The sequence below is a fragment of the Pezoporus flaviventris genome, unplaced genomic scaffold, assembly GCF_033815535.1.
Source record: "Pezoporus flaviventris isolate CSIRO_AGI_PZ_B2104156 unplaced genomic scaffold, CSIRO_AGI_Pfla_v1 ptg000108l, whole genome shotgun sequence".
Classification (NCBI taxonomy): Eukaryota; Metazoa; Chordata; class Aves; order Psittaciformes; family Psittacidae; genus Pezoporus; species Pezoporus flaviventris.
In genome coordinates this window covers 441,799-457,117 of record NW_026892656.1, presented here as the reverse complement: position 1 = coordinate 457,117, position 15,319 = coordinate 441,799, and the positions used below count along the sequence as shown (strand labels likewise).

At 37.3% G+C, this 15,319-nt stretch overlaps 1 protein-coding gene across 6 annotated transcripts in view; it reads right to left on the bottom strand.

Moving 5' to 3' along the window:
• SMARCA2 (SWI/SNF related, matrix associated, actin dependent regulator of chromatin, subfamily a, member 2) overlaps positions 1 to 15,319 on the bottom strand; it is a 131,368-nt gene that overhangs the window by 112,503 nt on the left and 3,546 nt on the right. For 5 of the 6 annotated variants that reach the window (XM_061477781.1, XM_061477780.1, XM_061477777.1 and 2 more), the window contains exons 2-3: positions 8,458 to 8,718; positions 1,639 to 1,762 (exon numbers count right to left, since the gene is read on the bottom strand). In XM_061477781.1, the coding sequence (XP_061333765.1) occupies positions 1,639 to 1,762; positions 8,458 to 8,682 (349 nt within the window). In that variant the 5' untranslated portion in view covers positions 8,683 to 8,718. Of the gene's footprint in view, positions 1 to 1,638; positions 1,763 to 8,457; positions 8,719 to 15,319 lie in introns of those variants that run through there. The other variant, XM_061477782.1, reaches the window with a different exon arrangement.

Genomic DNA, 15,319 nt, shown 5'->3' with positions numbered 1-15,319 from the left:
GGAAGGTAGATTCAGACTAGATATAACCAAAGAAATTTTTTACAATGGGTGTGGTGAAGGAAGGTAGATTCAGACTAGATATAACCAAAGAAATTTTTTACAATGGGTGTGGTGAAACACTGGAAAAGGTTGCCCAGGGAGGTGGTAAATACCCTATCCCTGGAAATATTCAAGGTCAGGCTGGACAGGCCTCTGAGCAACCGATCTAATTGATGATGACCCTGCTCACTGTAGGAGTGTTGGACTACATGACTTTTAAAGGTCCCTTTCAACTCAAACCATTCTGCTTATGCTTCCAAATTAGTGGCAGAAATTCAGGGTCATCCATTCCCTGGGGTTGTGAACTTCTTCAGCTACCTTTCACCAAACATCCAAAAATAACAGGATTAACTAATTAATGCGTAGATTTACCCACTTCAATTTGAGGCCCACAACAGTAAGTCATATGAAAAATAGACCTAGAACTAATGAGGTGCAATTTCTATTTGACATGCGTATTGTTAAAAATTGTATACACCTGCAACATAAGCTCAACTATCGGACATCCAAGAATCTACATGGCAGTGAACCTTTGAGTAAGTCTTGGTTTCTAATACTGTACCAAACAAAACTGAAAATTTTGTCAGGATTAGAAGATTTACCATGATCTTTCCATGGATTCTCAGACAACTCACACTGTTCTCACCCTATGAGTGTGGGCATGAATAAGCTCACTCTCCTTTACATTGCCAGTTTCCACAAAAATCCTAGAAACAGGACTTACAGGACTCCAATCTCATGGTAAATCAGACTGAAAGTATCCAACAAGTTCAAAGGCTATGAAGAAACCTGTTTTTCTGCCTTAGATCTGTACACTAATGGGGAAAAAATACAAAGTTAGCAGATGGGACTTTGCACAACACGTGTCAGAATATCTTCAAGTGCCATCACCATTTTTTTGCAAAAAGATAGTTGTATAAGAAGAAAAAAAGGCGACATAGAGGTATAGCAAGCTAATTTCAGTTGGATTCCTCAGGTGTTGTTGTAAAATAATAAATTATGCAATATATAAAGCTTTGTCTGCTAAACTAACTAATACCAGTTAAATGCTCAACATATTGAGCTGCTTACAGAATGCAAGCTCTTATGGTACAAGCTAAATGACACAAAGAAGGCATACAGCAATGTGGTAAAAATGGTTTATATTTTCTAGCATAAAAAAATTGAGAAAGAACTTTGGTCAGCTCTTGACCAAACCTTACAGATACTAATGATATTGCTTGGGTGGTTCTCTCTTACTGCTCCTTCACCATAGGATTAAAATAAATTATATTTTAATGCATTTGTATTTACTGTAGTCACATAAGATAGGGAAGAATTAAGTGGGGGGAGTTTAGAGATTTGAACTGGAATCTGTAATGGACTTAGCCCAACTACTTGCCCCAGCCACAGACCTGAACCACAGCTTTGTTTTGCTACATGACTGATGGGTATTCCAGAAAGTAAGGGGATTCAGCTATTCACCTTGCCTTGTGCTATCATTTCAGCCTTTCCAAAGAAAGCTGAAATGAAGTAACTGGAAATCTGTTACATGGAACTACTGATTCTTTGTGGAACAAAGGGGCCCCAAACCATATAACATGCACAGTATGTATAAACCTTGACTATGCTGGTCCATTGGACTCTGAGGTGGGCCCATTCCAGGGTGGGGAGGTCGCATACTCTTCATGGAGCCACAATGAACATCTTCAACCATCCCTTTTTCATGCAAGCCATCAATAGACTGTGAAAACAAAATAGGCATTTATATGGAGATAGTATATAAATCCACTATAAAACTCCAAAGGACTTTAACTTAAAATCTAAACAAATAAATAGACTACAAACTTCTCCTGGTAGTCATTCAAAACACATATACTGGGAATGTTTACCCCTCTAATCAGACATATGTGGAAGCACAGAGCACCATTAGACTGCCTGTCCCTTCTGTTGCCTTTTTGGTTTGGTTTTTGTTTCTTTTCCTTATGAACTGTTCGGCAAACCCAAGGAAGCAAACTGTCCAAATACAAACATATGAATCCTATCAGCCTCATATTACAAAGCAGTGTAACACACACCAACTTACGAAAGTACAGCCTGTGGCCTGGCTCAAGTTATTTTTAGTCCAAACTTTGCCCTTTCAGTCACTGCTCTACTGGAATGCCCCATTTTCTGTTCAAAAACAAAGATGACATTGCAGGAGGTAGCCACTTCTTTGCAGGCAAAAACAGGGACAGGCCGTCAAGGGAGGGAAGACATAGTTCTAATCAAGTACTTGTGCTCCCTAAAGTTCCTGTCATCTATTTCACTCTTCAAAAACTACAGTTCCCATAGTACTTGAAACACAAAACAGGGCCAAGTGCCTTTTTCAGAGAGTGCAGCAAAGACAGCCTGGCGTCACAAAAACATGCTGAAGGCATGCAGGACACTGGAAAAGTTTCCAAAATAGAAACTAAAGGGCTCTGAAAGTGAAAATAGGGGAAAAGTAACATTAGAAAGATGATGTCTTATGAAAACTAAGAAGTTTTTTCCTGAAAGTAAAAATTACATCAGGTCCTTAACTAAGAAAGAGATTATGCTCATTAACTTGGTGCTCTGCAAGGCTTTGTATTAAGACAGGCTGGCATCACTTCCTTATCTTCTCTTTACAAAAGTATGCAACTCTATCCCTCTCTGTAACATGTCATACATACTAAATGTTTTTGCAAACCCTATTGTGAATGGCGAGCTTGCAATCTGTTTTATCTAAATGCACACCTATTTACTGAGAATTCTTTTTAAAAAAAGAATTAAGAAAACTTTCCCCACCGGAAACACATACAGTTAATAACAGCGCGCGAGAAGCTACATCAAGTCACACAAAAAAGATACTGTCACATTACTTCATTTTGAGCAACTGGGCACATGGATCAATTTAAGCAGAAGTAAACACAGGTCATCATTTCTACAAAGGAAAACATTACCCTAAATTTTAAATTATACCTCCTTGATAAAAAATTTCCACTTACCATAGTGGAAAAAAAAAAAAAAATCAAATCTTACTGAAGTATCTTTAGGCACGTGGTGTGTGTGGGGGGGGGTGTTTATTAGAATTTTAAAGGATTTCACTATCATTTTTTCTTATCAGAAACTATGGGTTGAAAGGAAGAACATATAGAAAAGAAGAATTAATATGGATTTTTTTATGTTTAATCGAATTGTTTAGTTGTCATGAAGGTATAATAACATTTGTGAAAAGAACTTGTATCAGAAAAATACTTCTTATTACTACAGAAGCTATTTGTGATTACAAGAACTTGGGATATGGAGTAGAAATGTAGAGATAGATGACTGACCCATCAAAAATAGTTCATCTGTATTAACCAAATAAATCCCATTGTCTTTTTCTGAGGCATGAAGATACCTTTCTCTCCCTTTGCCACTACTTAGAAAGATAATCAATGTGGAAGAGAACACCCAGTTCACATTCTACCTGCAGGAGCTGAAAACTACAGAAACACCTGTAAAGCCAGCTGCGTTCCTATTTTATCATGGTTATGTGTCAAGGACAGTATTTAGGGCCACCAAAAGGAGGAACATACTGTGCAGGAAATTGGATCTGATTTCCAGAACAGAGGACTGTACCTGTACACATCTGTGGTGTGACTGCAGGGATAAGTGTCACTGCACTAATGGGTGGCAACTGTGCAACATCCGTGAATACAGACAGCTCCAATGGGACTAAAAAAGACAAGGCATGCACACCTAGGGCATCAGAAGTACCAGCACACAGAAGGTGGAAAAAGGAGCTGGCATTAACAACAAGCAGCAGTGAAGAGGAAAACAACAAGTATGTGGTCTTTTAAAGAGAAATTTCAAAATCGAACAGGAACAGGAAAGTAAAGACATACAAGAAAGCATCAACTGAATAAATGTTTCTATGGAACTTATCAGAAGAATGGGTTTTTGTAAGAGAAGTATTCTAAAAAAAGCAAGCAAAAATCAACCAAAACCAACAAATAAACCACACAAACACACACACAAAAACCCTGCAGCAAACTGTAATGCTTCAAGTTAAATGGAAGGGAGCCTAAACATATCAAGAAGGCAGTTTGCTTCTCTTTGTTTGCAGATATTATGCTGTGAAAAAGATGAAGTTAAACTTATCTGGAACAGATTAGGAAAGGCAGAACACAATCAGGTTGGTTTTTACTAGAAAAGCTACAAAAGATGAAGGTGGCATAAACTTTTTTGAAGACAAAATTAGTTTTAATGATCACAGTACTGCTAATTTATGCAAAGACTTGTGTTTCCAAGAGTATTTTTGATCTAGAAATACCTCAACTGCCTATGGAAAAACCCTATAAAACACAATTCAGCAAAGGACTACAAGAACTGAAAACCAATTATTTTTCATAACTTCTTTGAATCACTGCGTAGTTAGAGTTAACAATAACTTTATGTAACGGGTTAAAAACTACAGAAAGGATCTCAGACACAATGCAATTCCTGTAAATTGTTCAGTCCTGTATAAATTATTAGAGATACCTTTCCCAACAACATTGTTGGTTTGCAAAATGTAATACATACTACCAATAAAGCACTACTATCAAACTGAGGTACTTTTTTTATTATTATTATATGACAGAAACAGGAAGTTCACATATTCAACTCTGAGTATGCATTACTATTTTCATTGGAACTCATGAGCAGGAACAAGTACAAAACAGGCCAGATACATAAAGAGCGCTTACAAAAAACATAATGAAGGATGAGCAACTGTATGCAAGCCCACACCTACAGACTTGGCAGACTTACAGACTTTACATAATGCCTAACGCATAAGGAACACTTTGCCTACGCTGCTTTTACTCTGAATTCAGTAACTAAGGTCTTCTGACAGACAGCACTGCATCACAGTTTGACCTATTTCCAGGTAAACTGCCAGATTATGGTATCTTTTTCTGCTTCCTTCACCTTCTTGAAACAAATAAACAAACAAACAAACAAAGCACCAGCCTTGAAATCAGAGACCAAGATCAAACATTAGACTTCATTTGTTTTAGACTATGCATCCTCTAAAGCAGCAAAAATTACACAGACCAAAGAGCAGTGTGTTGTCACATAACTGCACAGAACAGCTGAATGCATTACTGGTGGACAGCCACACCAACCATGGTTGTTCTTGCAGCAGGGACTTGCCAAACAATTTCGTTATTCTCCTTTAAATCACGAAAACACCATTTCACATGAGAACTCCACTGATTTTTCCAGGCTGACAATACTATTTTCTTTCTTTTTTCACTAATGTAAACACATTCAAAAAAAAAAATACAGGGAACCTGCTGCTGAATAAAAAGGAGTTACTTCCAGGACCATGACAGAATTTTAAGGTTTCCAGAATGTCTAATGTGCACAGGTATGTTAACCAACAATATCTGAAATCTTGAAACCATTTGCCTTCTGTTTTAATGGAATAGTTGAGTAAACAAATAATATGTTTAGTAAAAAAATACCATTTTTGTAGGAAGATAATTTCTTTATATCATACAGTTTTTCTCTAATTCACCAAAGCCAGTAATATTGCCCATGACATCATGGTAATTTTTCCACAGCCAGTAACCATTTACAGAACACCCTATTACAAACTGAGAAGTGATTAAGCTTCAGGTTAAAATTAAATGGAAGAGAAAACAAACCAAGAGCTAACAGTACTCTTCCTATTCCTCAAGTGAGGACCCTGCAAATTAAATAGATATACTGTCGTCGTAACTAAAAGTTAAGCAGTTAAAATCACGTATCTCAGACTGCGCACAAGAGCATACAGAAGGCTGTATCAGTTCATACTCAAACCATCTTTCCCTAATATTCTGCCTCCAGAGGAGCTCATATGTGGATGCCAAGGAGAAGTAAGATTAAGGCAACCGTTTAACAATGCCTTCCTTTAGTATCTTCCCAGCTTTGAAGTATTTTCACCTTACAAGACTCTCTGAGGCTATTACAGTTTGTCCGTTTAGTATGGTCTTCCCCTCAATAGACTTCTCAGTATTTCCCTTAAATATAGCTACCTTGCACCCAAGACATACTTTGGAACAATTTGTATTTCCCCGCAATTCAATCATCTAAAGATTACTTAAAGAAATTTCAAGAGATAGCTGATTTGCTGTTTCTGTCAAAACTGTTACAGAAATCAACAGCAGATTTTCCCGTGGAAGGCTTCTCTGGTTATTAAATGAATATACAGTCTTAAATTTTCATACTAACTGTTTTTAAGTAAACATACTTTAGGAATTATTATTTATTAATGTCAATTTGTATCAATCAGTGTTTTCCCTACTGTTGCATACTTTGTGGGTTGGTTGTTTTTTTTTTTTAGTTTCATGCACTATATTATTCTTTGTAAGCCAAACATCTAACATAGAATTAAGGTGTTTCCCTACTTAGTTTGTGAATTTTAGAAGAACCACATCCCACTGCATATGAAATATGTGTACCCCAAAAGCAACTGCGTAACTAGGACACTGTGCAATCTCTCACTTCTACTGCATTTCATTAGGAAAAAAAAAAATGCATTACGTTCTATCACAACTTCAAAGCCCAACTGCTTTACACAACACTAAGCAGGAAAAAAACATTTACTCAGTCAAACTGCAGGTGCCTGACCAGTTTTTTTGATTACATGAAACAACACCCAAGTAGTATTTGCACAATAGTCTAGAGGCACCCTTCCATGGCATTTCTTAAAGAGACCCTTCCCTCAGATGTCACAGTACACTGCTTCTGGGGTTGCACAGGAAAACAGACTAGAAAACTGATCTAGACTGAAAAATTAACCATGACTTTTTTTTTTTTTTTTTCCAACCTGGATCAGCTCAGCAGACACATTTTCTACCTTAGTCGCACACACACACAAAGACATGCTGGAACTTGTGAAGTGGCAACCTAGAGGACAAAAGGCTGCTGCTACTAAAATAAAGACTTGTGAAATTACAGCCTTGTTCCATTATCAGGATACAGAAAATGGAAAGTAATTTTACTATAACTATACTGACTGGTCACGTTTGAATTACCTGTCCAGACTTTTCACATTCATGGCGCATTTTTTAAAGCAGTTCAGTGCCACCTCAAAGGGAGAGCTTCTACTCTGGCTCACAGAACTCCTGAGACACTCCTAAAGTCTCTGAAAGAACTTCATGGGATTATATTTGTTGGTTTGTTTCTAAAGCTAATGTAACATTAAGTGTTTGAAGAACACACAAAGTGAAACAATACAGGAGTTAAAAATGTACGGTATAGAGCATTCAACTGTTCTAAAGTTCCTGGTGCCACCCTCTTCTTCTGCAGATACAGCAGCTTTTAAAAATACAAAGAAAGGACAGAACTAAAGGATGTAAAAACCCTGGCTGTCTACAAAGTTTGGGGCACTCATTGGAGTATTGGAAGCTTGGGTTCTAACCTTCCAACCCGACAAACAAGGAAATGACAATTGCAATTTTTTTTAACTGTTTTAATGAATGAAAAGGATCCATGTGTGGATAGCAACATCAAGAAGTTGCCAACTTAAGAGGAAAATTAAAATATGTTTATATTATTTTTTTATTGTAATTTTTTTTCCCCACACATATAACAATTCCAAGTGGAATCAACAACAGTTATCAAAATGTTTTCAGTATCTTGGCCCTGTAAGCTGTTACTGCATATTTCTGAGAGTAGAACACCAGTGAAATTGAAATTATCCTAACCTCTAAATCTAAACCAAATAAAAATGACAATACATAGAGACTTTTCTCACAAAGAAAATTCCCCACAAGTATCTCCTCAAAGCAAAAAGTATTAATGATAGTCTAAACACATACGTAATTTTAAATGTATGCCAACAACCACTGATGTCCAATTAGCCACATGTGCTACACTATGCAGTTTTAAATTCCTCAGTAAGATGAAGCCTTTATAAAATAACTTGGAAACCAGGTTTTTCCTCAACATGGAAGAGTAAACAAATTTTGAAGCACAAGCCCTTTAAGAGCTAAAATTACTAATTAGAAAAAAACAGAAAAATTTCATGCAAAACTAAAAACAACCCCTGAAAAACACAAGACACATCCAAACAGACAAGAAGGAAAAAAATAAAAAACTGTTAGAATGGTCTATCACAGGGATTAAAAATAATAATTCAGTGGGTTTTTCCCCCTAGAAATGTCTACCTTAATGAGTAGTACAGTTTACAAATGAAGATTTGCAAACTACTAACTACACTTCAAAGTAGTCTACTAAGAAAAAGGAAACTGTATTTCATCTCATAAGTGCATCATCTTTAATAAAAGTAGTAAGAGTGTAGCTGCAGTTTTGCAGATGATACACAATGTCTAATAGCAGTTATGCAGTTCTAAATGCAGTGTATTTTTTTTAATCAGCACAGAGAACTTGAGGAAGAAAAGGTCACTTATAATAAACTATTACCTTATGCATTTGGGGCATGCCTTCCTGTGGATAATCAGTAGGCCCCATTGATGGCATTGGATGCGGGACACTGGGTGGACCAGGACTTGGCCCCATCATGCTGTGAACTGAGCCAGGAGATGGCCCTGGTCCTGGGCTGGGTCCTAGAATTGGTCCAGGTGAAGGTCCTGGTCCAGGGGAAGGACCAGGATGAGGCATGGCGCCAGGGTCTGTAGGTGTGGACATCTATTTTCTGTCTCCTTTTCAATTAGCAGAACAGCTCTAATAACAAAAACAAAACAAAAACAAAACCAGAATTTCTATGACATTAGGGACACTGAAAAAATACACTGGCAATCATTACATACAGAGACACACATACATGCTGTCACCAACAGAAAATGCTTAAATGATCCTAATGTTGCACATTAGTTCAACCACCATTCTAAAAGCTCACTAGAAGGATAAGGATTAGGAAGGATCCTGGTAATTCAGTCAGTTTCTGGATATCTGTATGTAATTCACAGAACAGAGCAACTGGTATGTTATTAGAAATACCTGCAGAGACCATGGTAGTTCAGCTGACTTTCTACCATCAGATGTGTTAGGTGGGGTTACAGTAAGGCAGGTAAAACAGCTGGGCACCTCTGCAATGTGTATTCAACAGGAGCGACTGCACTGAAATTCATACTTCTAAGATACATGATAATGCTGCAAAACTAGTATGAAAGGGATTATTAAGACTATTTTCTGACTTCTTTTCAAGTTAGATACTAATGTAGGACCCCTCTGGTTACCTCTTATGAAATCATAATATCAAATGGACAACAAAAAAGACAATTACGTTGGACTGAAGAGCTGTAATTCAATTGAGGGTTCTGTCAATGTCACAAACCAGAAGAGTGCAGCTCAAGAGGCTTACAGAACACTGACTGCCCTGAGAACAAATGACAGGCTTTTACCTAGGCTGGAAAACTTTCTACTACTGTGGTTTTATTTTTGTGTTATTAGTAGAACAAACCGATGTGAGCTACATACATGCTTGAAATATTCTCCAGTTTTCTGAGAACTTTTATCATTCTTCTTCAGATATCTGAGAACTTTTATAAATGTTTAATACCAAAAACTGTTTACTGATGTCAGAGTACTGTAACACAGTGATGCAGCTGCCATATTTTTTACAAAATTAAGATTGTCGGTTGCTGCCAAAAAGATCAGTCATATTTCTTGGTATTCCCCACTCCCAAGAGCACCATTTCCAAGAGAAAAAATACCACATATTTAAAAAAAAAAAAACAAACCATGACTCACCCATCCCCCTCAAAAAACACCAACAAAAAACTACAGAAAAAAAAAAAACAACAACTGACTTGATTCCTAGTGACAACACAAGGATGCAAGTGGAATCATCACTTTCAACAGCAGCTGACCGTTAGATGGGCTTACTGTGTTCCCTTTGTTTACTTTGGGTGGAGTTTTATAGTAAGCCTACCTGTCCATGATTACATGTTCCACAGCAATAAAGCCAATACAATGAAAAATGAGTCTTATTAAAGACCATTCTAATTTGGTACAAGGTAATTACAATGAAGTGGTACATTAGAAGGCCCTAAGATGACTCCCTGTCCTAGCCTTTCTCCTTGCAGAATTTACCACAGTAGTGTTCCACCTTCCATATCTGAGTTTATCACTATCCACAGTGAGCAGCAATTACTTTCTAACTTAAGTGGTGTAACCCTGTTATGACACTGCTTATATAAAGCCACACTGCTAACACTGCAAACACCCTGGCTTGTGCCCAAATTAAGAAACAGACACTGAAAAAAAAATTTAAGCATCCTCCCAAGGTTCCAAGCAAAACAAAATGAGGCTGATTTGCAGGACATGTAAGAAAAAAAGTAGGTTGATGCTTACTGCTAGCAGTAAGGGAATCCCAAGATTACAGAATCAATCATCTTTCTTCTTTTACAAGCAAGAGCCTTTACTTATCACAACTCAAACAGAAGATTAAATGCTACTACATCAAGACCATTTTCACTTATTTGCCCCTCATTACCTAATTGTTCTGTCAGGATCAAAACCATCTTAGTAGCTTTTGCTTATAAATTTCCTTTTCTTATGTTTGAATAGCTACTGGTCTCTTCTGATTACAGGCAACAAATCAGAATAATGCTTAACTCATTTAAACTAAAATACCCTCACCTGAAATAAGCCGCCTTGAGATCCTGTTTCTTCGCAAGGTAAAACAGGGAGATGGCTGTGAAACTTCTCTGTTCAAAACAAAGTCTAGTCACCAATTGGTCCCCTACAGTCCCATGACATTACTGCCACAGGAATTAAGTTACCAAATGTTCACAATTGCACATACTATGCCACAGCTTCCTATGGGAAGCATACAGTTTGGCTGAAGGACAACAGGCATCTCTGTGAGCCAATTACATTGTGAAAGACAAGACTCACCCTAAGCTGATTCTTTCTGCACATTATAAGCCAAGCTCAGTCCATTTAACAATGCAGGACCTAGCATCACCACTACTCTCCAGAAAAATTTATACAGAACTGCAACACAATCAACTACAAAACTACTGGAGCATATTGGTATTAAAATCCCCTCTATTCACCGCTTTTGAGTTCAACTTGCTGTTCTCATAAAAATTAACCGGCTCCAGTCTCAGCTCCACTAATTACACTGTCATTTACATATACATTATGTCCTACACACAAATTTGGAAAAATTGAAATTCTTTTCAATGGGCTAGAAAGCGTCCAATCTTTGAAAAACAGTAATTTCAAAGAGGGAAATGTTGCACCCCCTACACCAGATCAAGTCCCTTCATTGTCTTTATTTAAGAGAAGATAAATTCACCCAGTCCTACAGAATTGTGAATTTTCTTAAACAGATTTGTATTTTGAGATTTTTTATATCAAAGAACACACTTCGGGGGGGAGAGAGGAGGAAGTAATTTGTAAGATCTGTATCAGCGGAAAATAACATTTGTTGAAATTCTACCTGAATGCAAGCAATATATCCTATCCAAAGATACCCATGGACATAAAGATACAAAGCAGTTTTCTCTGGCAAAACAGCCCACAAAATTTAAAAAAAACAAGCACTGCCATACACCAGAACACATTATGCGTGGCTCTCCCAACTAAGGATCTGTTCATAGAACTGATAAAATGCCTATGATATAACATATTTCAAAAATAATTTAGTTTATATTTACTCAGACTGAAGATTGTATTAAAAAAAGCCCACAAAAGTTAGGCACCCCACTCTAACTAAAATTCAGTAAGAGCTAGGTATCTAATTCCTCTAGGTCCTTATGAAAGTCTCATTAAAATCAAAGCAAAAAATCTGCAAAGAGACAACAGGTACAACTGTTGCCAGGCTAAATTCAGATAACAATGGTATTAGTTTGGGTACGTTCCGGTGCCTGCAATGAAATAAACAAAATGAAGCGAACTCCCCCACAGCCAGTCTTGACCCATTTGTTTGAACTGCTTTTTAATGAGTAGTGCCTGTCTGAATTACAAGGGGAAGGTGAGGGAGGGGGAAAAAAAAAAGTAAATTCTTTTAACAGATTACAAAAACTTCAATAAATAGAAATTTCCATTTGATTGTCCCGAATGGTAAGGATGATAACGCTGCTGGCCCTGATTCTCAAATGCATTACATACTATCTAATTGTTTCTCAAGTGTCCAATCTTAAAATTTCCTCAAAACCCTTATACACGACTTGAGATAAGACATATCTCTTCTTGAACTGCAATCCCTTCTTAGGTTTATTTATACCAAGATCACCAATCTCTTTTGTAAACAACCCCAAATGGAACTACTGGGGATTGAATTAGTTGTGGTGAATCATGCAGTTCTTCCTATGGTCTCAGAGAATTTCTCCACCTCTGCTGGACACACCAGAATTGAGGCAGAGAGGGGAAAAATAATAACCTATCATTGCTAAAGTAACTTTAGGCAGATGAAAATACAAGAAGAGCCACAAACCCAAGAGCTGAAGCTGAAGAGAGTGACTCCGCTCAACTATTTCTAGATCAAACAGCTTAGGACAATGAATGTCTACATTACAAAGAATTTGAGGGAGTATTCCCTAAACATAAATGCTGCTGCACTATCACTTTATATGCACCTAGAAGGTTTTGCAGATGTAGCTAATTCACCATACAATACAATGGGTCAGTACAATACAATACAATACATACAGTGGGTCTCCATTGGCTTAATATTTCAGGATGCACAGGACATGATATATACCTTGGTATAAACCTGCTATAAACCCAAAGGTAACAAAGGCACAGATTTCCTTCACATGAAGAAAGTGTGCAATATTAGTAGATCCAAAACAAGAACGCAGCAAGCAACAAACCACCTGCATTGCTTTGGCAGTCAAGACCAGCTGGTCACCCAAAAAGATCCAGAGATTATAGACTATTTTGAAACAGGGCACACAGAGCAGGAAGTATTTATAATTCTCCTGGCTGTTTCCTTTTACCATCCAATATAACTCCTGCCTTTCTATGACTAAGTCAACCTAAATTGAACTTCGGCCAGGATGCTCTGGCCAGATACCCTGCGTTGGATAGGTAGTGGAAAGTAAGCAAACTGCACCACTTAGATAAGACAGAAAGGAAGCACGGACCCACGCAACAGCCACATACACCCTGCAAAGCTGACTGTAACTTTGCCTTCACAGAAAAATAGTCTACGTCCCCCACACATCTCCAGTTGAAGTCGTGGTGGCTTTGAAAAGCTATACTGTGAAACTGTGATACACTGCAGGCCAAAGGAGTTATCTTTATTACACTACCACAGAAAACGTGAAACAATACTGTCAGTGATTTTCTTAGTAGTATTTTCTTAATCTGCTAGACAACATCAAATTAAGATGTTTAAAGTTTAAGAAGTGATTAATAATAACAGTATGACAGCTCATCATAATTAAATAACTTAGAACACTTAGAAGCAAATCAAGTGTTTCATATTGTACAACCCCAAAGAAGACACTGCATTAATATTTATCAGGATTTAACTATTGTCATTTCATCAATGATTCAATCAATAACTAGGTTTACATGAAACAATAACAAAAAAAAAAAAGAGTAAAATCTTAAACTAATATAAACCAGTTACTCAGTTCACACAGAGAAGCCAAACACACTGAAAGACTCTGTCTTTGCATAATCATGTGTGTAACTTTACTGTAACTTCAAAACCTGAAGGGAATTTGCAGTTTAAACTACAAAACCACAGGATCAGAAATGCTGCACCTAAATTGCTTATCCAGACATTTAGGCCAGAGACAAAAACCCCTGGACATCACTTTAGATGCTTGTCTAGCTATCTACCGAAGACTGCCTGCATGCACACCAGCAGAACTAGCAGAACGAGTGGTGTGCTTACTCCAGAAACCTCACTGTGAAGTCATGTAGCGTGAGGCTCCTTTTCACATGCAGAGCAGTTTACTTCAGAATGACAGTCCTAATACTCCCCACCTTCAAGCCTTTACAAATTTTCTTGCAGAAATCCTTACTCCTACTGTGTAGCTGTTTCAGTTTTTCATAAAGCAATTTCTCAACTACTCCAACTTACAGCCTACCCTGTTATGAAAAACTAAAATCAGCAACAAGAAATGACTGGCTAACAGCTGGGGGCTGAAAGTACTACAGACAGTAAAAAGGCGTCACCACGAGTCACAGTTCTCAAAGTTAGGCTAAGCTATGCAATCAAACTTTTCAATGAAGAGACTACAGCATAGACATATGATCCTTTCTGATGGCTTTACTGCAGAAGGAAACAGCCTTCAGAAAAAGAGGAGGGCAGACAGCTGCAATCAGAAATTTAACTGCAGACAATGCCCAAGATCAAGTCCATGTTTGCTATATATGTGAATTCCACTGCACATTTCAGGCACAGAAAACTAAGTCATGACAGTACTGACTGGTTACAGAAACTGGTTAATTTTCCATACCATGACCTTTACAACAGGTGTTAATGACCGTTATCGAAACCTAATCTTCACATTAGATTCTAAAAAACAAAAGCCAAATGAGACACAGGCAGGAAGAAAGAAATTTGCCGTTATTACTACTGCCAGGTCTTGTCTTCACTTAAATGGGAACGGAGAAAAAAGGGTGAAGACTGTTTTAAATGCACGTTACTTGTGATAAAACACTAGCAAAAATTTTAAAAATGTATCATTTCTGTAACAACAAACTTAATTTCAGCATTTTTCCAAAGGTCCCAGCTCTAAATGATCCACCTGGGTGCTCAAACACTGCAGTGATACATGGGAAACATTCTCTACCAACTGGAGGCAAACAGGCAAATGTTCACGCCTAAGAATTGATGACTTTACATGTGTCTGAAACAAATAAAACAATTCTCAGAATTAGTCTGCTATGTTTGCAAACTACCAAGGCTCCTTTTTAAGAAAGCCTTACTTCTCTCCCTTATTCATCCTTATTTTATCTTGCAAATAAGGCATAAGCTTTTCTCTCCTGCCTTTTTCACAAGTGATCTTGCTGTCGTAACACTGCTGCCACTTTCACAAATGATCTTTACGTCATAACACTGCGTTTGTACTTCAGTAGAGGATCAAACAAATAAAAAACTAAACGGATAAAGTTCAAAAGAGGTGGAGGTCCAGGAAAAATTCTTTAAACATACGAAATTTCGATTGTAGCAGAAAACGCAAAAAAAAAATATAATGGGCATTTTAGTAAGTAATTTGCAAAAATGTTCTTGGTCGTACAAAGAATAAAAAGTCTCCTTCTGAAAAGTGACCAGTTCACAGCAATATTACTGATCAGGCCCACGAAAACTGGAAGTAAAACTGCAGACATTTTTCAGAGTCACTACCGTGCA